We start from the raw sequence: 25,457 nt of genomic DNA, 5'->3' as shown, positions 1-25,457 counted from the left end.
ACCTTTGGATTGGTTAGCCCCTCCCTATCTATTCCTTACCTTAGACTCCCTGGCTTCCTTAAAAATTCAGCTTAAATGCTACCTTAAAAAAAACAACCCTTACCCTCTATCTTAGAATTGTTACTCAGAATCTGTTCAAAGGCAGAAACATGGTAAGGACTAGACAATTGGGGTTAAGTGACTTGCCCAGAGCTACAGAGCTAGGAAGTATCTAGGGCCATATTTGACCCCAGGACTTCTCATCTCCAGGCCGAGCACTTTATCCACTGGACTACCTAGGTGCCTCCAAACACTGCCTTTTTCAAGGAGTCTTTCTTAGTTTCATCCTCTTGTTCTCAGAGGTTACAACTTTTCCCTCTAAGACTTCAACCTTCCATCTACTCTGTATTTTATATATCTCTATTTATATACATGTTCTCTCTCCTTTTAGAATATAAGCTTATTGAGGGCAGAAATAGTTTTTTTATTTTTTTTTTAATCTTTAGCATTTAGCACACGTTCTACACACACAGTCAATGAACCGATGTTCAGTCGTTCAGTCATTTTCAACACTATGTGACCCCCATTGACTTTGTCCTTGAAGTTTTCTTGGCAAAGATAATGTAGTAGTTTGCCATTTCCTTCTCCAGTTTGTCCCCATTTTACAGATGAGGAACTGAGGCAAATAGGGTTTGAGCAACTTCCCCAAAGTCACAGAACTAGCTGGTTTCTCAGGCTGTATTTGAATTCAAATCTTCCTGACTCCAGGCCCAGTGCTTTATCCATATAGTGAGTACTTAATGCATACTAATTGATTTATGTGGATGTACATAAGTTTGTTGGAGACTTCTTTCTGTTCTGTTTCCTCACCCCATGGTTTAACACATATACACATATTATTTCACTATGTAAATTCTTTCTTCAGGCTCTCCATTTTGCCTCATTTCCTATATATCAAGCAAAACAAGAAAAGAAAGATTCTTCATTTATGCTAGTAAAAGTTTTATTTAAAGGCTTTACATTTAAAGAAACTACTTCTGCTATAAGGAAATAAATATCAAATGAGTCAATCAATGAATATCTATTAAACACCTACTATATACTAGGCACTATACTAGGGATCCTATTCTCAAGAAACTCTCATTCCATGGGGAGGGACCTGGAGAGAGAAACAATACACATATATGAATATACAGAATAAATACAATGTGGAAAAATATAATCTAAGTAAATACAAGGTTCTTTGATAGGGAGAACACTAACCTTTGCTAGCAATTCTGTGAGGCAGAGGTGATGAGGAAGTGCATTCCAAGCAAGGGCAATGACAATGCAAAGGAATCTTTGGTGTGAGAAACAGGTAATCCAACAGCAATTCAGTGAAAGTATTGATTCCACAAGTTTCTTGGGTTTCTGGCTCCAAAAGGAAGTTCAGGCATCTCCAGGAATCTGAAGTGATACTGAATGTTGTAATATAAACCTTGGCTCAGACTGGGTGTATTTATTAATATGTTGCCAGCTGGGGGAAGACAGCAATGTTAACAACTGAGCATAAATGTGGGATGTTATACATATTCCATCTAGTATGAGTGAAATATTTCTATTCATTGCTGCTCTGTCCATTTCAATGGAAAGGCAGGGTGATTTTCAAATATCTATCTCATGGGACTGAAAGTTTTATTTCTCCAAGGGTGGTTTGAGTTTGTCTTGGGAAAGGATACTTTACACTTTTTTATCACGGATCATTTTGGCAGTCTGAAATCAATGTACCCTTTCTCAGAATAATTATTTTAATGCATAAAATCTAATACATAGAATTGCAAAGGAAATAAATTATATTGAAATAAGGATGTATTTTTTCCTATTCAAATTAATGAATCCTATGAAATCTTTACACAGATTCCTTAGGTTAAGAAACCCTTCACTGGGGCATACTTAAGAAGCTGGAAGTTACCTTCACCCAGGAGGACTGATAGCCATAGAGATAAAAAAATTTTTCTTTTTTTTTAACATTTATTAATATTTATTTTTAACATGGTTACATGATTCATGCTCCTACTTTCCCCTTCACCCCCTGCACTCTCCCCATCCATGGCCGATGCACATTTCCACTGCTTTTAACATGTGTCATTGATCAAGACCTATTTCCAAATTGTTGTTAGTTGCATTGGTGTGGTAGTTTCGAGTCCACATCCCCAATCATGTACACCTCAACCCATGAGTTCAAGCAATTGTTTTTCTTATATGTTTCCTCTCCTGCAGGCCTTCCTCTGAATGTGGGTAGCGTTCTTTACCATAAATCCCTCAGAGCTGTCTTGTGTCGTTGCATTGCTGCTGGTATAGAAGTCCATTGTATTCAATTTTACCACAGTATATCAGTCTCTGTGTACAATGTTCTTCTGGCTCTGCTCCTTTCGCTCTGCATCAGTTCCTGGAGAGGTCTTTCCAGTTCACCTGGAATTCCTCTAGTTTATTATTCCTTTGAGCACAATAGTATTCCATCACCAGCATATACCACAATTTGTTCAGCCATTCCCCAATTGAAGGACATACCCCCATTTTCCAGTTCTTTGCCACCACAAAAAGCACAGCTATAAATATTTTCGTACAAGTCTGTTTATTTATGATCTCTTTGGGGTACAAGCCCAACAATGGTATGGCTGGATCAAAGGGCAGGCATTTTTTTTATAGCCCTTTGAGCATAGTTCCAAATTGCCAGTCAGAATGTTTGGATCAGTTCACAACTCCACCAACAATGCATTAATGTCCCAATTTTGCCACATCCCCTCCAGCATTCATTACTCTCCCCTTCTTTCATTTTAGCCAATCTGCTAGGTGTGAGGTGATACCTCAGAGTTGTTTTGATTTGCATTTCTCTAATTATTAGAGATTTAGAACACTTTCTCATGTGCTTATTGGTACTTTTGATTTCTGTACCTGAAAATTGCCTATTCATGTCTCTTGCCCATTTATCAATTGGGGAATGGCTTGATTTTTTATACAGTTGATTTAACTCCTTGCATATTTGAGTAATTAGACCCTTGTCAGAGTTTTTTTGTTATAAAGATTTTTTCCCAATTTGTTGTTTCCCTTCTGATTTTGACTACATTGTTTTTGTTTGTACAAAAGCTTTTTAGTTTAATATAATCAAAACCATTTAATTTGCATTTTGTAATTTTCTCTAACTCTTGCTTGGTTTTAAAATCTAAAAAACATTTTCTCAAAAGGAAAAAGAAATCAGGAGTTGGCATAGGACAGTGTTGGTGAAGATTTTTGAGTTTGAGTGCCCACAGGGCAAATTCAAGCTATCTATGAGTCCCCTTCAACTCCCAGCATTACTGGAGAGAGCTGAGGGAGGAAGTGCTTGCTTTGGGTGGCTGAACGGAGGGGTAGGGCATACAAAAATGTCCTCAGGTGCTGGGAAGAGGGAGAACAGAGCAGTTCCCCTGTGCCAGGGGCAGCATGCATGCCAATACTTTGCCAAAGCTGGCAAATGATATAGATATATTGTGGAAGCTAGTAAGTGAGATTAAGGTAAAAAGTATAATAAAGTAATAACAGGGACAGTTAAAATTTGGAGAATCTTTACAACTGAGTTTTTAAAGCTATGTCAGTTGAATATAAACTTTAACAGTTTCCATGATGCTGGAAAATCTTCAAGCACAGTACTGGCAATAGCTGGAACCTGAATCTAAGTTCAATGAGAGAAGGCATTGTTTTATTCTTTGTATTTGTAGCTCCAGCACCAAGTGCCAGCTACATTTTACTAGCTGAATAAATTCTTGTTGATTGACTGGCCAAGCCAAAATTAGAAACAGAGTTAAAAAAACAAAAATTGGAAACTGTGAAACAAAAAAAATTTTTTAATTGTTCTCAGTCCTGTGGGATGCCCTTTTGTTTTTGCAGTGATAGTAGAAGAATGGTGAGAAAGCAGAGAGTGAGAAAAAATCAAAGAATCATCCAATTTTTAGACCATTTATCAAGTATAATTTAGATTTTGGCACTCTAAATATGAGATGCTTGTCCAGTGATCAATGAGTAGATGTACTTCTGGAGGAATCGTATCAATCTAGAAGTTCTCTCTATGAACCAAATCTTCCTAAAAGAGGAAACTGTAGCTAAGTAGAAAGATGACACATCAGTATTCCTTATACAGGCAAATAAAGGATTTGGTTGATTCCTTTTATCTTGCAACAAAAGTTAACAAGAAATATTTTACAGATCATTTCATATTTTAGTGTTCTTGATAAGCATTTGCACAAATGTCTTGATGGAAATTATTGTAGCTTATATACCATTCTGTTGCAATGGATGAAGAGGTAGGGAAGTTAAGGACAGAACATTGTAGAGTGCCAAGCCTGGAATCTAGAAGGCCTGGGTTCAAATGTAGCCTCACATACTTCCTAGCTGGGTGATCTTAGACAAGTTGACCCTCATTGCCTTCCCCTTACCACTCTTAGAATTGATGCTTAAATAGAAGATAAGGGTTATGGGGTGGAGGGGGTGTGGGGAGAAGAGGTAAGAAATTCTGTGAAAAACAAGATTAGATTCTACAAATTAAACCCAGCTCATTCTTGATTTACTTTAAATTTTTATTGCTCTCTATTTTTCTTATATTGATTTCATTTTGAATGTAACCCTCTTCCCTCCTTTGCCCAGTGAGTCATCTCCTGAAATAGAAAAAAAAAGAAAGAAAAAATATTTCATCAAAATGGTAACTCTTCTTCTGAAAGGAAGAAGTTGTTATAATTACACAGGACTATTCTTTTCCCACTTACATTGTCATAGTCATTGTATATATTGTTCACTTTGTATGTAAACTTGTACATGTAAACTTTTCTGTATTTTTAAATAAGAATTTTTCAATTCAATAATATTCCATCATATTCATGTACCTAAATTTGTTTAGCCATTCCTCAACCAGTGAGCATCTACTTTATTTCTAGTTCATTGATACAGTGTTTTTCATGGTTATGAATAATTTGGTGTTCATGGAACTTTTCTTTATACCTTAGTTTATGCCTTGTATTGGGATATTGAGGTCAAAAGATACAGGCATTTTTGAAATCATAATCTGAAATTGGTTGGACAGAAACCAGAATGGTTGAACAGATTCACAACTTTACAAGTAGTTTATTAATATTCCTGCTTATCTTTTTGTAGCCCCTTTCACATTGACTATTTTCATCTTTATTATGTTTGCCAACTTCCTGAGTTGTTTTGATTTGTATTTCTCTTAGTGATTTGAAGCAGTATTTCATGTGGTTGTTAATAGTTTGCAATCTTTTAGAACAATATTCACTTGTGTCTTTTGACTAGTCATTGGAGGAATGACTTATTTTTATATATTTGTATTAATTTCCTTTATATGTTAAGTATCAGATCCTAACCAGAGATATTTGATCCAAGGATTTTCTACCCTATTTGTTGGTTTCCCTTTACCTAGATGAATTGTTTTTAAGTTTTCTGTTTCATGCAATCAAAATTATTTTATCTTCTGTGGCTGATTCTTTCCCTTCTTGGATCACTTCTTTCCCTGTTCCTAACTGTAAAAAGTATCTGATCTAGTTCTCTTTTAATCTTTTATGTAGTATGACATTTCATATAGAGGTTATGTATATATTTTAAACTCATTTTGTTAGATGGTATTAAATATAGCCTAAATCTAATTTCTGACAAAAAAAAGCTTTCTGATTTTGCAAGCAATTTTTGTCAGAAAGGGAGTTCTCTAACTTATTTATATTCTGTTTTATCTAACTTGACTACTGATTTAGTTTATTCCTAATTCTTATCTAGTGTATTCCATTGATCTACTTTTCAGGATCCAAAAAAGGTCTTATTAGTATAGTGATGAATGTAATATAATAAAATGAAATTTCATAACCAATGGAAAATTGTTGTTCTGAAGGACAATGGGAAGGACTACTGTTGCTGGAAGTAGTCTGTAGCATATTCCAAGAGCCAATTCATATCCTTAGGTTATTGGTTTAGAACTGGGCTTCTAAAACATTTTGGGAGAACTTTAAGGTTTGCAAAGCACTTTACAAATATTGTCTCATTTTATTCTCAAATGAATCCCGAGACATAGATACTACTATTATTTCCATTTTACAGGGGCAGAACTTGAAGTAGTAGTTAAGTGACTTGCCCAATGTCAAACAGATAGTAAGTGTCTGAGACTAGATTTGAACAAGGGTATTCCTGATTCCAGGTCTATCATGCAATTTATTGAGCTGTCTAGCTCCTTCTAAAAATAATATAGTAATTATTTTCATATGTTCACTATTTTCATATGGCCACTAGTACATAATAGGTGCTTAGTAAATGTGTGTTGATGTAATCTTATTCCGTGAGGTAGGTATCATATGTTAAATATTTGATAAATTGCTATACATACCTGGAATACTACTATTAAGATTATAATTTTAAAATAATTGCAATAATGATAATAATGATGGAGGCTTCTGGGGAATCCCATATATGTGCTTTTATTCCACATCTGTGGTTTCCTTTATCCTTCAAACTCTAGAGGAGCCAAAGCATTTATGGTATTTCATTCCTTTATTTCAGTTCTTAGACAATATATTGGGCTCATTTGAACTCCTACGTGTTTCTAAGCTAGGTATTAATTAATTAATGTACAAGAACTGAAATATAGGAATGATGTGACATAATTGTCTTTGCTCCTAGAGCCAAAGTAGTTTGAATAATAATAGCACCTATCTCCCAGGGTGTTGTGAGGATCAAATGAGATAAAGTATATAAAGTGCTTCATAACTGTTAAAGAGCTCTGTGAATGATAGCTATTATTAGTCTAGAAACAATAAGGGTGAATGAAGATATTTGTGTAGGTGAATGGCATGATTATATGTGTGTTTTAAGAAGATAATATTGGCAGCAGAGTACAGTATGGATCAGAGAGGGGGGGAAATGGAAATATCAGTTAGTAGGTTTTAAGAACTGTTGTGGTAGCTGTGGGAATAGAGAGAATGGAACAAATCTAAGAGATAATTTGAAAGCAGAAAGATTAAGCAGGAGAGAGTACTTCAGTTTGGGATGGCTTGAGATTATATACCTTTGTAGCCACTCACCCTTATGAGTGAGTAAGATTTGGCTAGGTGAGAGGCAAATGGAAAGAATTACAGGTTCGATAAATATTTAACAAGGTCCCAGAATGTGCAAAAGGCACCAAGGAAGTATTGGATATTGCCCCTTAATGGAATTTATTGTCTCATTAGGGAATTAAAACATACTCTTATCAATATTTAACAACAAATACAAGATGGTGTGTTATTGAATTCTCACAGCACTGACTGAACTTGTTTGGCATTCTTAGAAGGGAAGATTAGTGTGGATGTCTGTATCCATTTATGTTTTCCCTTTTATTCTTCTGTCTCTTCCCTGTGCACACTTCAGCCAAATGATGTTCCCAGTTACCTGCTTCTCTTTGCAGGCCTAGACAAGTCACACTGGTAATGGTACTTGTCTCAGCAGGAGCATAAAATGCTCTGTGGTGAGAAGCTGGTTTATCATCAAGATCCTGTTTGCTATTAGTGGTTTATTCTGTGGCCAAGATCCTTTTCTTGGGTTTTTGTCCCTTCTATTGTCTAGTTGGTAAATATGGATGATGTATCTATTATATGCCTGATTCAAGACTTGCTTATAGACTAGATTCTTATCCCACTACTTGGCTTTCATTTTTGTTACCTGTACATGTTCGATCTCCAAACTGTTCACTAGTTTTCAGCACCATTTTCCCTTTGATTTCTGGCGATCACTGGTTTCAGAGTACCTCTTTGGAATAGACCAACTTCTGTAGCCATCCCCTCTGCCATATCTTCAATTCTCTCAGCCTTAGCTTTCTGATCTGAGACTGACTCCCCATATTAAAAGGTTCCTTGGACTAAAAGTGACCAGAGTGAAAAAAGTCTCATGGAGATTCTCATATCTAGACAGAACCTTGAAGAATAGAATTTGATAGTGAGGAGAAAGCAAGGAAGAAGACATTCTAAAAAATGATTTTAAACAAAATTTAATTTTTTTATTGATATCTTGTTTTTATATCCAAATATTTTTATTTCCAAATATTTGCTTCTCCCTCTCCTATCCAGTGATCCACCATCCCTTGTAATAAAGAAGAGAGAAAAGAGAGGGAGGGGAGAGAGAGAGAGAGAGAGAGAGAGAGAGAGAGAGAGAGAGAGAGAGAGATTCCCGCAAAACTAAAAAGAAAAAAATTTGAGTCCTCGAGATAGAAAATTCATCCACTCTTAGATATTTGACTATTATTTATGAGTATAAACACAGAACAATGTCAAAGACTGAGACCTGGGGAGGATCTGAGCTGGGGAATAGGAGGAAAAAAAAGAATGTTTCATTTTGTATATCACCAAATTTTACATTTACTTATCTAGTGTAAGAGTACTGTAATTTTCATTTAGGAATGTGAATTATTTTAAGGAACACTAATTCTGAGCTGTAACAAGAATATTTTGCCTGTTCCATACTGATAGTCAAAATAGACTACATAGATAGGAAAAGCATCTTTCCAAAGTTGTTTACTAGAGATATAAACCAATTCAATTCAATAGGCATTTATTAAACAACGCACAGTTAGTCCCTGGGGCTACAAAACAAAATGTAAAATAGTTTTTGTACTCAAAGAATTTATACTCCACTAGACTATACCTATATTAGGTATGAAAGATGGTAGATTGTCAGGGGCGAAAAAGATTAAAGAGTGAGGTTCAGTCACTTTTTAGTATACTAAGGAATACAGGAACAGAAGCCTCATAGATCCTTTTTCCTCATAGATGGAAGTCTGGCCATACCAGATCTATTGTATTTTAGAAACTACCCTCTCTGTTTACCAAGAAAACCTTGGAACACCTCTGTTGTGGAATCATAGTCTCTCTTGACCTGCAGGGCTATTATTATAGCTCTCCTTTCAAGGACTAGTCTTTGGATGATTGCCGATACGCTACTTACTGTCAATCTGTCCTGAGGCAGCATAGAGCTCCATGTCTGCCAACTGCAGTTTATATTGTGATTTTGTGTGTTCCCTGCCAGGTCTTTATATTGAAGACAAGGGAGTGGCGTGTAAAAATAACATATTTTTGACTTGACAAGTTAAGGCAGGAGTGGAGACAATTAAAAGCTGACCTCCAGTTTAGTCATCTCCCCAGAGAACTCTATTTTGAGAGCTTCTGTTCTGTAGAGATGATCAATTCACAAATGATTTCAAGATTGTTTAGAGGGAATTATTAAATTAGACGTAAACCTCATGTGACCAACCAGTTTGAATGCCAAGAGAATTTACAATGTGGTGACCAGTGTGGTAATGAGTTGTATTGGGAGGATGGGGGAGGGAGAAATTATGAGAACAGTTTGCTACACAAATTAAATGACTGTAAAAAAAGGCATATTCTGATTTGAAAAAAAAAAGAAGGATGTGTGTTCTGTTAAAAGACCTAATGAGCATACTCCGATCCTGACTGTCTGTCTGACCTTAAGAAAGTCACTAATCATTCTGAGGTTTATATGTAGGTATACTCAAGGCATCAGTGGTATATTGGTGTATTGGCAATGAATCTGCAAGTCAGAAAACTGGATTAGAGGACTGTTCCCTGTGTCCTGCAAGATGAAATACAAAATCCTCTGCTGCTTTTTTTGAAACTCTTTGTAACCTCTCCCTTTCCTAACTTTCTCATCTTCCTCCTAGCCTACTTCCTCTAATCTTTCCTTCTCTAGCCTACCTCCATACTCCATTGATACTGGCTTCTTTGTTGCCCTTCACATATAACACTCCATTTCCCAAATCTGAGAATTTCCACTGGCTGTCCCCAGTTCTTGAACATATCTTCCTTTGTACCGCAGCCTCTAGGCTTTCCTGGCTTCTTTCAAGCCCCAGCCAAAGTTATGTCTTCTTTAAGAAGACATTCCATCTCCAGACACATTGCCTGTCCCTTATACCTGAAATTTCCTCTGACTCCTGGCTTGTTTCCCTTTTGTCAAGCATCAGTGAAGCCCAACCTTCAATAAGAATCCCTTTTAGGTCCTCTTTCATGTTAATACTTTCCCTCTGCGATTCGTTATTGTTCAGGCATTTTCAGTAATGTCTGACTCTTTGTGACCCCATTTGGGTTTTATTTTGGCCAAGAAACCAGAGGGCTTTACCATTTCTTTCTCTAGCTCATTTTATAGATGAGGAAACTGAGGCAAATAGAGTTAGGTGATTTGCCAAGAGTCACACAGCTAGTGTCTGAGGCCAAATTTGAATTCGGGTCTTTTTCAACTCCAGTCTCTATCCATTGCACCATTTAGCTGCTTTCCCCTTTGCGATTATCTCCAATTCTCTAGATGTCTTATTTGTACATAGCTGTTTGCATATTGTCATCCCCCATTAGATTGTGAGCTCCTTGAGGGCAGCGGTAGTTTTTACCTTTCTTTGTAATTTAGTATTTAGGGCTGTGCCAGGCACACAATGGGTACATAGAAATGTTTGTGTACTTAATTATAGGCAAGTCATTTTATGTCTCTTAGCCTCTGATTTCTCATCTGTAAAATGATTGATAATCTTTTTACTATTTCCCAATGCCCAGTATATTGAAGAAAGGGTTTTGTAAAACTTAAAGCATTGACTCTCTGTCTGATTTGCATAACAAATTTTAAAGTCAAAGAGTGTGTGGAATTGTGCCATTGACCAGCTTTAGTTGTATTTCAGGAAAGAATCATAACAAAAGTACTGAATATTTTCTTTTAGTTTTAATTCTCAGCACTCCTACCTGTCAATTATAGTTTCACTTGTTCCCTCAACCCTCTGGTATTTATATGCAAGGTTGAGTTCACAGGGAAAATGGCTCAGAAATTATGGGTGTAATTTACCCCTTTAGACATCAGATAACACATCTGTAATGCATTATGTGAAAACTGCTTTTGAAAACCATGAAGACAAAAAAAGGACTTTTAAAATAAAACATTTTTTTTCTCTTTTAGGTGGATCTGGAGCCAGAGGGGAAAGTTTTTGTGGTCATAACTCTTACAGGAAGTTTTACTGAAGGTAAGGGCAACATTTTTGCAGATTTTCAGCATATATATCTTCACAGTTTTAACGACATCTTAGAAGACACACATGTACAAAACAACTTACAAAATGTTAACTTTTTCTCAGGAGCATTCTTTTTAGATTGTCCTGTCTAAAATGTGGTTACCTAGTAATCTGTAGGTATTCTGTTTGAAAAACTAGCTGAATTCTTATTTCATGTTAATTATAATCTTAACTCAATAATATAGTTCACTAGTTTGTACCTCTTCTGGTTTGTTGTTTTCCTATCTTTCTTTGTCTTCATAATTGGTAGTTTGCACCCACACATATCTTTAAAAAATAGTTCCTGAGGTTTCAAAACCTCAGGAATTAGCCATATAGTTTTGTTTTGGTGCTTCTGCTAAAGTCCTACCCTGAATTACTATACAGGTTAGTAAATTTAGAGCCATCCCCTCATCTCCAATCATTAGATTGTGTCGCCTTTTTTTTTTTAACTTTTTTTTTTTGCTTTGAGATTTTGCATTGTCCAGTACCTAGAGATAGTATGATCTTCATTTGTTGTTTTTGTTATTGTTCAGTTGTGTCTAACTCTTTGTGACCCCATTTGGAGTTTTCTTGACAAAGATACTGGAATGGTTTGCATTTCCTTCTCTAACTCATTTTACAGGTGAGGAAACTGAGACAAATGAGGTTAAGGGAGTTGCCTAGGGTCACACAGCTGGTAAGTCTGAGAACAGATTTGAACTAGGGAAATGAGACTTCCTGACACTCTATCCACTGTGCCACCTGGTTGCTTCATAGTAATTTAGAGTCTAATTTTATAATGCATTGTTGCTAGAACCATCTTACTGTGAGCCCAGAACATACTTATTTAGCCAAGAATTCTAGAAATGAAGAGAGTGTTGGGTATGGAACATGGATATTAGGAATATAGAACATGGAAAGACCTTTTTACATAAAATTGAAAAGGGACACATTAAATGGAGGCTTAAATGTTGGAATTTACTTGGTTTTTATAGATCATAATCTATGAAGTTACTTCTTTTCCATTTTAAAACTTCTTATAAGATTATAAACTATATTTTACAATAGTTTTATCTTTCCTATTACTGTCCTGGAATAACTGTCTTTATCATTTATTCAACAAATATTGTTGAATTTCTACTCGGTACAAGATGTGTAAGACACGGTGTTCTTATCTTTAGTCATTTTTCAGTCATGTCTGACTTTTCATGACCCCAATTGCAAATTAGCAAACTTTAAGCCATCCTCCTACCTTTTTTGGCAAAAATACTAGAGTGGTTTGCCATCTCCTTTTCCAGCTCATTTTACAAATAATAAAACTGAAGTAAACAGGTCTAAGTGACTTGTCCAGAGTTTCATAGCTTGTAAGTGTTTGAGGTCAGATTTTAACCCAGGGAGATTAGTCTTCCTGACTCCTGGCCCTTTATACACTGCACCACCACCTGGCTGCCCCATAAGACATGGTACCTATCCTCAAAGAGGGCAAAGCAAAGAGGTAGCCTAGATTGATGGTTTGAGAGCCAGCCCCAGAATCAGAAAGACTTGGATTCAAGTTCTACTTCTAACATATATTGTCAGCATTATCCTAGTCACTCAACTTCTCAGGGTCTCAGGCAACTCTCCAAGCTATAATTTGTACAATAATTGTCAATCTGCATTTGTAGAAGGCATTTCCTCATCTAGATCTCATTGTACCAACAAGATAAGATACACATGAGAGAGAGACTGACAGACAGAGCAGACAGACAGAGCAGACAGAGACAGAGAAAGAAATACATATGTGTGTGCATATATATGTGTATATATATATATAGAGAGAGACAGAGAGAGACAGAGAGAGACAGACAGACAGACAGACAGACAGAGAGACAGAGAGAGACAGAGAGGCAGAGAGACAGAGAGACAGAGAGACAGAGAAACAGAGAGAATGTGAGTGCGTGAGTTATAGCTCTGAAGAAATCCAAATGGGAAATTTATGCAGCCTCTGCCCCCAATTATAAATCTAGTAGAAAATAAAATTATTACGTGCATCTGTAATAACAACAACAACATTTAAGGTTTACATAGTGCTTTATACATATGATCTCATTTGAGCCTCAAAACAGCTCCAAAATTGGTACTATTCTTATTTTACTTATAAAGAAATGGAGACTCAAAGAAGTTAAGGACTTACTCAAGGTCACACAATTACTAAGTTCCAGAGGCAGAGTTTGAACTCAGGTCGTCTTGGGTCTGAGTTTAGTACTCTATTCACTGTACTACCTAGCTGTCCCCATTAAAATAAGTAAAATTCTTATTAACTGATATAAATAAGAATAATACATGGTTGCATATACTAGGTCAAAGGGATAAATAGAGATGAGGAAATAGGAGAAAAGAGAGATCTTCAGCTAGAGGAATGGCTTCCTGAAAGTAGTGGCATATGAAGTAAATCTTAAAGTAGTTAAACAAGATTTTCTTTAGCTCCCACTATGGGAAAATCCCAGTTTTTGGTCCTCTAGCCACAGAGACAAAAAGGAGTCTTTTGACTTAGAAAAGCTTGCATGGAAAAGCTGGATGTGAGAAAATATTAGCCACTAGGGAAATCAAGAAAGGATTCCGAAGATGGTATATAAGCTGACCCTTGAAGGAAGAAGCTAAGTATCCTAATAGAGCCATGAAGATAAGCTATTTTAGACATGAGGGACAGTCTGTAAAAAGGCATGGAGAATTGGAAGTAGAATGAGATTTTATTTTTTACTTTTGTCTTGACTTTTCATGGTCATGTTTTGTTTTTCTTGGTCAAAGATACTGGGGTAGTTTGCCATTTTCTTCCCCAGCTCATTTTATAGATGAGGAAACTGAGGCAAACAGGATCAAGTGACTTGCCCAGGGTCACATAGCTAGTAAAGTGTCTGAAGTCATATTGTACTAAGAGAGATAAATTTCCTTGACTCCAGGCCCAGCACTCTATCCCACCCATGCCACTTAGCTGCCTCTTGATGAGAGGGGTGCATAAAAAAGATGCAAAATCTTATAAGATTCAAAGGAGGAAGTTGGCATTCTTTCTATATCTATTGCCTTTATTGGTAGTATAGAATAAATTAGAGTCAAAATTAATTGGGAAAGAAGATTTCACCAAATCCTGAGCCAACTAATTTCAGAATTGGACAGGAACTCACAGTTCATTTATGTAACTGGATCCTGAACATAAATCTCTACAGGGCTTTGCCAAGTGGTCATCTACTACTTCCTGAAGTAGCTGGCTATTTTATTTTGGGGGAAGCTTTAATTGTAAGGTAAATTTATCTTGCAATAAGCTTAAATTTGCGTTCCTGAAATTATTACTCATTGTTATTCTCTTCTGAGTAGGTGGAGGAGGAGAGGTCAAGCAGAAAAATTGTAATATCTTTTCATTCCATTATCTCTGCAGATACTGGGAGATTGTTAACATATTTTCACTTAGTCTTCAGTTTAAACATCCCTAGTTTCTTTTTCTGTCCCTTGTATTTCTAGACCAGGGGTCGGCAACCTTTTTGGCAGTGAGAGCCATAAACGCCACATTTTTTAAAATGTAATTTTGTGAGAGCCGTACAGTGCTCACAGTGCGTTCTCCTGTAACAGTGCCTGAAAAAAAAATTGCCTTTATGGCTCCTGCAGAAAGAGCCATACGTTGCCAACCCCTGTTTTAGACCCCTCACAATTCAGGTTTCTCTCAACTGGGCATTCTCTAGTTTTTCAATGTCTTTCATAAATTTCACTTCCAAAACTGAACAGAGGAGGTCTGGACCAGTCTATAGTCCTTTTATTGCAGGATTGTAACTCTTTTTTGCTCTAGACACTGTGCTTCTCTTATGCAGTCCGAGATTATGGGGTGTGTGTGTGTGTGTGTGTGTGTTTATGTTTGTGTTGCTATTTGGCCTCATTAAAATATCCACATCTTTTTAACATATCCTGTTGTCTGTCCATGCTTTGCCAATTGAACTTTTTAAAAAAGCCCAAGTATAAGGCTTCATATTTATCCCTAGTAAATTTTGTCTTTTTAATCTCCTGATTTGTTGAGTTGTTTTTTTTGTTTTTTGATTCTTACTGTCACCTGGCATATTAGCAATGCCTCCTAGATTTCTTACTTGCAAATTTGATATGTATAGCATATATACCTTCATCTAAATCAGTCAGCAGAAGCCTGGGCCTCTATACTAGAGACCTTCTTTCCTAGTGATTATCTGTCCATTAATTATGGCTGCAATACAATCAACTCTTTTCTAGGACTTGTATGATTGAAATTGTGAATTAGGCAAAGTGCACTTTTGGAAATTGTCTGTCTTTTGTCCTTTTTGTCTCTCTCCTCCCACCCACCTCCTCTACCTGTATAAGGTCAGAATCTCACCATGTTCATACATAAGAGACTTTTTGACAAGGAAGGAGTGACCCTAATAAATGCCAAAGTGTTGGCGACAAATGATGGATTAAAAAGGAAGTATATACCTTTTAGGGGTATTCGAGTTTTTTTAAACCCTTATTTTCTGTCTTAGTGAAACTCTTTAAGACAAAAGGACAAGGGCTAGGCAAATGGGGTTAAGTGACTTGCCCAGGATCACATAGTTAGGAAGTATCTAAGACCAGATTTGCGCCCAAGTCCTCTTGACTCCAGATCTGTTGCTCTATCCACTGTGCCATCTAACTACTCCAGGAGTATTCAATTTAGGGGAACAAAAGAGTGCTTAGAGAAGATAATGATTAGTCCAAAGGAATGGTAAAATGTCAGGCTTTCTGGGACCTGAGTGATGCAAATACTTCATCTAGGATGGTCTTAAATCATGGCCAATGTGATTTAATATTTATGTTTAATATCTCTAAGACTGACTCTGATGCTTCTTTTTAATGTATATGTATAAATATCATTGTGCCAAACCTCCTTGGCGCTGTCTCATGCTAAGAACTCAGTTTCTTTATTAAGTGCAGAGAGTAGAATGTGGTGGCCAAAAAGTGACCCATACAGCTGCTGATGGGACAGTCCATTTGGTGGCAGCTGTAGGGTTACCTGCGACACCTCCAGAAGCAAACTTGGCAAGATAGTAGATTTACATCATTGGTTGACACTTTCACAGTGATCTCAGCTGATTTGTTATCTTTTGTGACACTGCCCTATACGCTACTTTGAATAATGCTGACCATAAAAGATTACTGAGCACCTTTGAGGCTAATTGATATGACTTTGTCTCATATACATATGAGACAAAGTCATATCATATGTATAAACATACATATGTTTATATATGTATATATTTAGAGTGTGTATATATGTGTGTGCATGTAGGAGTATTATCTCTCATAGTTGCTGCCATTATCTCTCATTTAGAAAAAAATTATTAGTCTTTCGTTTTTATATCCCATTAATTTAAAATCCTGCTTTGCCTAGTATGTCTTCCCAGATAATATGCAAGATTCCATACCTATGCCTCCCCACTTCTTAATGAAAGGAAGAAAGTATACTATTTCATCTTTCCTCCATGACCAAGCTTGGTCAGTATAATTACTTAGCATTAAGTTTCATTTTATTGTTCATTTCAAGTGTATTTTTGTAGACTTTATGTATAATGTTTTCCTGGATCTGCTTACTTTACTCTTAAATAGTTCTTATCTCACATTGATTGTTCCATTCTGTTACATTTCTACATCATAATTAGTTTAGCTAATCAATGAGAAAACATTTTATGTACCATAAAAAGTAATACAAAATGAATATGAATATATATTATGTATATGTGTATATATAATATATGGCCTTTCTGTCTTTGACCTCCTTGGGGTATATGCCTAGCATAATGGGATCAGAGACAATATTCCTTATACCATGTTCCTTTCTGTTAACATAGAACAGAATTTTGGTTTAATAGAGTTGTGATTCAATGCACACTTAATCTTGGACTACCTTCAGAAACTACTGATTCCTCTCGTTTTCTTTCTGTCTAATTTTCTACCCTTTTGGGGGGGTAATGATACTGAATTAAATTATAAAAATGTAAGGAATGACTTTAAAATTTACTTTAGAGCAAGTTGGAAATTAAAATACCATATAAATGCTAAACTGGGTCAGAAAAATGCCACTTGAGTGGAACTGAGGTTAGGAAGGGTTCTTTCACTTTAACCCTAGATTTCCCATTCATAAGTGACAGGTCAGTCTTATCTTAATAGCAAAATTTACTTTAAATGCAAGGAACTAATCACATGATCAGCAAGATGATAATGTAATTGTTTTCTAAAATTTTTCTCATCCTGAAAATTTCAGCATAGGAAATATGCCAGAGATATAGAAGCAGGACAATCCTTTTACTCTTTCCTCCCTTATTGTTATCCCATTCACCATTAAGAGTATTCAAACTTGTCTCTCCTAAGGCTTCCTAAGACACTTCAGCTGAAGACTTCACCTCCTACTTAATTGAAAAAAGTGAGGCTACCTACCTCAGTTGCCAATCACCCTTCTGCTCCTTTTCTTTACCTCCTGTCCTTTTGACATCTTATACTGTCTCCTTCATTCCCATCTCTGATGGATCGGTGACCCTTCCCCTTGCCAAAACCAACTTCTTTACATTCACCCTTTTTTGCAACCCCTCTCATCATCTCCAGCAGAATAACCTCCATTATCATTCCCACATTCTCTAATCTTCAGTCTTTATCTACTGTCCCCTTCTTAGCTATCTACAAACATATCTATGGTCCCCTTTCCTCAAAACATCCTTGCTTGATATATCATCCTCATACCACCTGTCTTCTTTTATCTCTTTCCCTTCTCTCCTAACCTTGAAAAAAAATGTTTATACTTGCTTCTCCTATTTCCTCTCTTCTCATTCTCTTCTAAATATGCAGCAATCTGACTTTTGACCCCAACATTCAACTGAAATTTTTCTTCCAAAGTTAAGAATGGTCTCTTAATGGCCAAATCTAATGATCTTTTTTTTTTCACTTCTCTTCCTTCTTGACCTTTGTAGCAGTAGATACTGATCATTTTCTCTCCTCTGAATTCTCATGCTACTGCTATCTCTGTCCTTTCCAGTCTCTTTTGCTGTATCTTCCTCTTTTTCATGCTCACAAATAGCCCTGTTTGCACATTATGGTTCTACTTTTCTTTGAATGGTTGTATCTACCAGAACTCTATCCCTTTCCACAAGAGAGGGAGATATGTTGCACAATGGATAGTACTGGGCTTGGAGCCAGAAGATTCATCTTTGTGAGTTCAAATCTGGCCTCAGACATTTACTAGTTGTTTGACCCTGGGCAAGTCTTATAACCCTGTTTTTTGGAGAAGGAAATGGCAACCACTCCAGCATTTTGCCAAGAAAACCTCAAATGGGGCAACCACTCCAGCATTTTGCCAAGAAAACCTCAAAAAAGAATCAGACCCAACTGAAAAATGACCAAATAACAAGGAGAAATGTCAAAGTTGGCCTTTAGAATAGTGTGTGATCATCATAAAAACAGGTGATAAGGTTAGGCTTCATGACTCAGAACATGGCATGACTTACACCGCAGAACACTGTTTTGTTCTTGAATTGATATTTTTGAGTGAGGCACAGAAGGAAAAAAGAGAAGATGGTATGTGAACTACTTGTAGGGATGAAGGGGATACTCAAATTATTTTGTGAAGCCATCATCAAGGCTTCTTGGTATTGATTAAAAGTTTAGAAAAGCAGGTTAAACTACAGAAAAGCATAAGAAACTACACAACCATGAGTGAGAAATAATAAAGCTAAATAAATCAATTATTTAAAAATCTGAGATTTACTTGGAGGGCATGGGGGAGGGAAACTTCATATTTGACAAGGACAATATGGAGAACTAGAAAAGCAATTCTTAATTAACCAAATAATAGAGATAATCACTATCAATTGAAATTGTTTTTAAGAATAAAATTAGTGAAGTTAAGACAAGAAGGCAAACAGAAAAATCACTGCATTAATTATCTATCCTAAGTATTTGATATCAAGATAATAATGTGAATATACATTTAATACATCTGTATTATTAGACCAAGAACCATTCCCCAACACATAAATGATCAAAGGATATGAACAGTTCTCAAAAGAAGATATGCAAATTATTGTGAAAAATTCTAATTAAACCAAATCTGAAGTTTCACTTAGTACCTAGCAAATTGTCAAAGATGACAAAAAGGGAAATCTGTCTTTGAAGAAGCTATAGGAAGATAAGTATGTTAATGCTTTGCTGGAGCTATTTTAATGCATTTGTACCACCGTGGGTGAGGAGCTCTTTGTCACCAGCCTCTGCTTCTTCTGCAGCTGCCATTGCCTCCGAAGTACTGCCCAGTACTTTTGCTTTCCTAGGGTCTGCCCCAGGTTTGTTTGTTCAAGTTTTCAGGTGAAAGAAAACTACCACCACTGTGCCCTCTGTGAGAGGCAATGGGCTGATCAAAGTGAATGGTTGATGACACTAGATAATTGAACCTTGTACCTTATTGTACAAGCTTCTGGAGCTTGTCCTTTTACAAGGCAAAGAATGTTTTGCTGGCAGAAAAATCAGAGTACATGTGAAGGGAGGAGGCCATCTGGCCCTGATTTATGCTATTTGTCAATCCTTCTCCTGAGCCTTCATGACCTATTATCAGAAATATGTGGAGGAAGCCTCCAAGAAGAAATCAAAGATACTTTAATCCATTATGACTGAATTCTCCCGACTTTCAGTGCTGTATTTCAAAGTAGGTGAACAGGCCTTAGTGCCTGTTTTTGTTACCACAAATCCCACTGAGAAGGCAACTGCTAGGAATGTGGGTATTTTTGCAATAAATTGAGGAAATTGTCTTTTGAAGGCTTGCAGGGAAAAATATTGTTGGACTATCTTTTGTGGTAACAAATAACTGGAAACAAAATAGGCACCCATTGATTGGGCATGAATGCAATAAAATATTTTGTGAATGTGACAATATTTCAGTAAAGACATGAGTTGTGTGGTTCAAAGCACACTTAATCCTAGGCTACCATCAGAAACTACTGATTCCTCTTGCTTTCTTTCCGTCCAATTTTCTGCTCCTTGTGGAATAATGACACTGAGTTGAATCATAAAAATGTAAGGAATGACTTTAAAACATTACTTTAGAGCAAGTTGGAAAGAAATTAAAATACCAGATAAATGCTAAACTGGGTCAGAAAAATGCCAATTAAGTGGAACTCAGAGTAGGAAGAGTTCTTTCACTTTAACCCTAGATTTCCCATTTATAAATGACAGGTCAATTATATCCTTTTATCAAAATTTGCTTTAAAAGTGAAGAATTGATGACATGAATCAATGCAGAGTGAAGAAACTGGAAAACAGTATTCACAATGACTACAGAAATATAAAAGGAAAGAAAACAAAACAAAAAAGAATGCTGGGTAATTACAGTAATTGAGCTTAGTCCCTAATAAGAGTTGAGGTCATTCACCCCTTCCCTTATTTGCAGAGTGGAAGGTGGAGTGCAGGTCTGTAGATATGGACTATTGTATCTGTTGAAAGATGGAGTTGTTGGGTTTATTTGTTGAACTTTCTTCTTTCACCTTCCCTAGATAGGGCAAGGAGGATGGCAATATATCAAGAATTAAATATGATATAAAACCAAATGTCATTAATGAAAAAAGAAAAGAAAAAGAAAGGAGTTACCGAGTCAGGGAAATTAAAAAATAATTTTTTAAAGCTACTGAATATTCATATATTTACATATATGTACATATACATGTAAATTAGAGAAACTTAACTCCTTTGCTTGAATTCTAAAAGCAAATTTTCAGAACCTTTGTACCATCCTTTGGAGAGAGAAAACAAACAACTTCTAAAAATGCTTGTATTTGGAGTAAAAAAATCATGACTGAAATAAAAAATATAAAATAAAATACTGCCTAAATGAAAGCTGTTTTAATTCTTTATTAAAAATGGGAAATATCTTGTACTTTAGATTCTTAAAATAAATTTATAAATAAAATGCACAGAATTGTGTGTCTACATATATGTATAAACACATATATGTAAACTTCTATGTTTAAAAGAGGGGAGGATACATTAAATTCTGATGTCTGTCTTGTCTCTGAGGTAGAGAAATGAAGGTTTATACAAAAGCAAGATTTTAATGTTTTTCTCACTGAGCATTCTCACAAATGACAGTGCTTTAGCTGTCTGCTTAAATTTCCTGTGTCAACCCACCAATTTACAAATAATTAGGTTCTCTGCTAAAAGGTCAACCACATGCACCAAATAGCAACAAATGTCTTCTAGAATTTGCTACTTTAAACCTCATTTTTAAAGAAAAATAATTTTCTTATAACAATTTATTCATTTCTTTTTCATGGAAAAGTAAGTATTTTCCCCCATTCATTTATCCATCTGAGGCTCTGAATGCAATAGACTAAACAGTATTTATGGGTATCATTGGGAATTGGAGAGATCTGAAAGAAAGAAATAGAAAGAGAATAAGGAGAAATAGGATAAGGAGAGAGAGAGAGAGAAAAAAATAAACTAAAATTATAATGAAGAAGGAGAAAAGAAAGGCACATTGGTGGGTAGTAAAAGAGATATTAAACTTGTTCTGCTTGACTCGAGGCCAGAATTAAGAGCAAAAGTGTAATACAGGAGAATAATTGTTTGGAGACACAGGGTTTAGATTCTGATTGTGGTATTTTAGTCCTTTGTGTTCCTAGGCAAATGACTTTACTTATCGGGACCTCAATTCCTTCATTTTTAAAAAAGAGTGTATTTGACTGGATGACCTCTTAGATTTTTTTCCAGCTCTAATTCTATGATCTTATGAAGTCATATTTTAACTTGATACAATAAAGTATTGGAACTGCTCAAAATCAAAATATTCTCCTTTGTGAACTCATGAAGTCCTCTACTTACTGGAAATCTTCTAGTGGCTATCCTGAAAAATCTAGTCCAACACTTTTATTTTATAGATGAGAAAGCTTAAGCAAAGAATTTGAATAATTGTTCAACAATCATTGCTTTTTAAAATTAATAACAGCGAATAGTTTTCCATTTTAAACTTGGACATAAAATCAACTTTGATAATCTAGAAAATAGCATGTTTGGGCATCTAAGGCAGATTATTTTTACATAAAATCATTTCTTTATGTATTTACACATTTAGGCTTGGGTCTAGAAGAAAATGGAAATACTTAGTTCTCCATTCCATTCTTTTCCTGTGTCTTCATTTGACATGCTACATTTTGTAAAATTTCCCTTGAATTCCTTCCTACTATTTTCTCAAAACCACTGTTCTGAAAGAGGTTTGGCCTCTCCATCTCTGGATAGTTGAACAATTAACAAATGTGTTGAATTCATAGTTTGCCAACTATTAGTGGTGCTCCCCCATTCTTTACTCCTAGGGTCTTCTCAATGTGGATCATAACTTAAAATATTCAAGGAACAAAAAAGACCTATGAGCCAAGTTTCAAGTGTGTAACAATTGCTTGGTTGGATATATCCAGATTACATCTAATTATAACTTTGTCTAATATTTATTTTTAAGTTTCCTTTACCAAATCCCATCTTTTCTTAAGGTTCCTGCAAGGGGAAAGAACTGACGTGTATGTGCATGGGTGTCATTTTGAGGATTGACATTAAGGTGGTGGGGTAGGAGGTATGGGGGTGCAGGAAATATTCAAGAGAAGAATGATTCAGTGATTGGTTTTGTCCCTTAACACTTAGTTTTCTTAAAAAAAAAAAGTTCCCCTCCCCTTGGCAAGAATAGTTTTTTCAACCAGTTTATCTCTTAGTGACATGAATCATATATCACCTTCATGTCTTTATTTGGAGACTTTTGTCAGAATTTTTAAAAATCATTTACTTTAGTCGTGCATTATTTTGTAGTGTTCTTGGATAGAAGGGACAGAGGTGTCAATATATGTGACCCCCTGCTTCCTAATCCATCTTCTTACATTTTATTTCTCTCCTTTTACTCATGTGTTCTGGCCCTCCTGGTTGGCTTTTATCTCTTTATCTTTGCACTGTCTATCTTCCATGCTTTTAATGTGCCATCTACTCACTACCATCTCTCAGAATCCCCAACTTCCTTGCAAAATGAACCTCACGTGTTACCTTGTTATGAAGTCTTTCTTGGTCACTCCTACAGCTTGCTAGTGCACCCCCTCGCCCCAAACTCATTTTTATTCATTTTATACATTTTATGTATGGTACTCATCTTGTATTAGAATATAAGCTTCTAGAGGGAAAGAATGATTTCAATTTTGTGCTTTTTCTAATAATTATGGCAATGTCTGATGTTACTAGAGGTAAAGAGAAAGCAATCCATGCATGAAGAGTTGGGAATATAGAATTGGCAGGAGTTGATATCCACTATATATGAAGTGGAAGAGTTAAAGATAACACTGAAGGAAACTCTTTAAATAGTGGTGTAACTGAGAAAAAGAATATAGTTATAAGGAGCAAATTTAGGTGAAAGACACAAAATTGTGTTTTGGGTATATTGAATTTTATCTTCTGGTAGACCAACCAGGAGAAGTTTTATAAGTGGAAAGGAATAAGCATTTATATGGCACCTATTATATGCTAGATACCATGCTAAAGGCTTTTACAGATCTTATCTCATTTGATCTTCAAAACAACTTGTCGAAGTAATTGCTATTATCCTCATTTTACAATAATGAGGTAAACAGAGGTTAAGTGACTTGTCCAGAGTCACACAGCTAGTAAGTATCTAAATCCAGATTTGAACTCAGGTCTTCCAGACCCAGAACTCTATCCATTACCTTCTTATTACAGTAGAATTTTAACAAAAGGGTAAATCAAGGTAGATCTCAATGCAAGTTAACATTTATTATTAGAGGCATGCTATGTGTCAATAAATAGATCAGTGACTTACCTCTATTCATGCCAAAGACTCCAAGCAGACAGATAGTTCCCTTTTTATAGGGTTTTAAAGAATACAAAACAGCAGGATGGATACCAAAACAGGTACAATTGAGTACAGAATTATTAGTTATAGAACTGAGGCTTAGGGCACATGATTGGTTGGAAGTTTACTAAGAGAGACTAGCAACAACCCCCTTTTTCTACCATTAGACAAGAAGGGCTCATTGTTGGAGTCTGGGTGCAAGATAGCAGCCTAGACTTTTGGACAGCAAACTAGACATCCTTGAAGGATAGCTTGCCGACTAAGGATATCAGGCCCAGCTCTCTCCTTTACACAGTCTCCAAGGCCAGCAAAAATTCCCCGAGGCAAAAAAAGATCAGTGATAAACAGGAGAGCTGGATTTCTAAACTTAACCCATTGCAGACCAACTGAATTCTGAACTAAGTTCAGAGACAAAGAATCATGACTTAAGCAGTTACAGGACAAAAGCAGTACAGGACAAAATCAGTACAGTTAATGTAAATAGGATAAATAAGAAAATGCTACAGGATCAATTTTAATCTTCTCATGCCTATCAAAATATATAGATAAAGTGTAAAGCTGAGAATATAGTCCAGCACTAGTGATCTGGAAACTATCTAAAGCTGATATTTGAAGCTATGGGATGGAATTAGATTGTAAAGAGAGTATATAGAGAAAAAGATATAATTTAGGACAGATTTCTTCATCTTTTCTTGTATATGTGTAGTGAAGAGTGGTATGCAGGTAAGTGTTGAAGAACTGAGTCCCCCCAAAAATGTAGAGCATGCTTTTAATTTTAATCTGCATTATTAATATATTCTTTATCACTTTCTTAAGTCTAGATCAGTGGTTCCCAAACTTTTTTGGCCTACCGCCCCCTTTCCAGGAAAAAATATTACTTAGCGCCCCCTGTCATATACTATCACCGCCCCCTTACAGTTATTCACTGCTCCCCAAATGCACCTGTGGCCATCACCACTTTCCTGGATCGCTGCAGCACCCACCAGGGGGCGGTGGCGCCCACCTTGGAAATCACTGGTCTAGACAATACACAAATCAATAAATCAAGCCCTGATTTGTATGTTTGTCAATTTCTGTGTAAATGTGCATGCAGAAAATTTAACAGTTGACTTTCATTAAGCAGTTGAAATTGATTCTCATGTAAATAGGGCATGGATTCTTTTGACAATCCAGTAAAACTTATAGAATCTTTCTATGAATTACCTTTTAATGAACAAAATTAAGTACCCAGAAATACAAAGGAAAACCATTAATAGTGAAATAAAATAATCATTTTTTTATTCATGGACTTTACTTTTAGGAATATTAACATGAACAGATGGAGCAGCTAGGTGTCGCAGCAGATAGAGCCAGACCTAGAGACAGTAGGTACCAGATTCAAATTTGGCCTTAGATACTTTCTAGTTGTGTGATCTGGGCAAGTCACTTAACCCCAAATGCCTTGCTCTTACCTCTTTTCTGCATTGGAACTGATATTTATTATTGGCTCCAAGACAGAAGATAAGGATTTTTTTTTAATTACCAGGATACAAAGGA

General features: G+C 35.9%; 1 protein-coding gene across 1 annotated transcript in view; it reads left to right on the top strand.

Moving 5' to 3' along the window:
* The window catches only part of PRKCH (protein kinase C eta), a 308,783-nt gene that overhangs the window by 74,223 nt on the left and 209,103 nt on the right, over window positions 1–25,457 (top strand). Inside the window, exon 2 of the mRNA XM_044664866.1 lies at window positions 10,969–11,032. Coding sequence (XP_044520801.1) covers window positions 10,969–11,032 — 64 coding nt within the window. The remainder of the gene's footprint in view (window positions 1–10,968; window positions 11,033–25,457) is intronic.

Source organism: Gracilinanus agilis, chromosome 2 (assembly GCF_016433145.1).
Source record: "Gracilinanus agilis isolate LMUSP501 chromosome 2, AgileGrace, whole genome shotgun sequence".
NCBI lineage: Eukaryota > Metazoa > Chordata > Mammalia > Didelphimorphia > Didelphidae > Gracilinanus > Gracilinanus agilis.
Note: the sequence above shows the minus strand (reverse complement) of the source record. Positions and strands in the feature narration are given on the sequence as shown.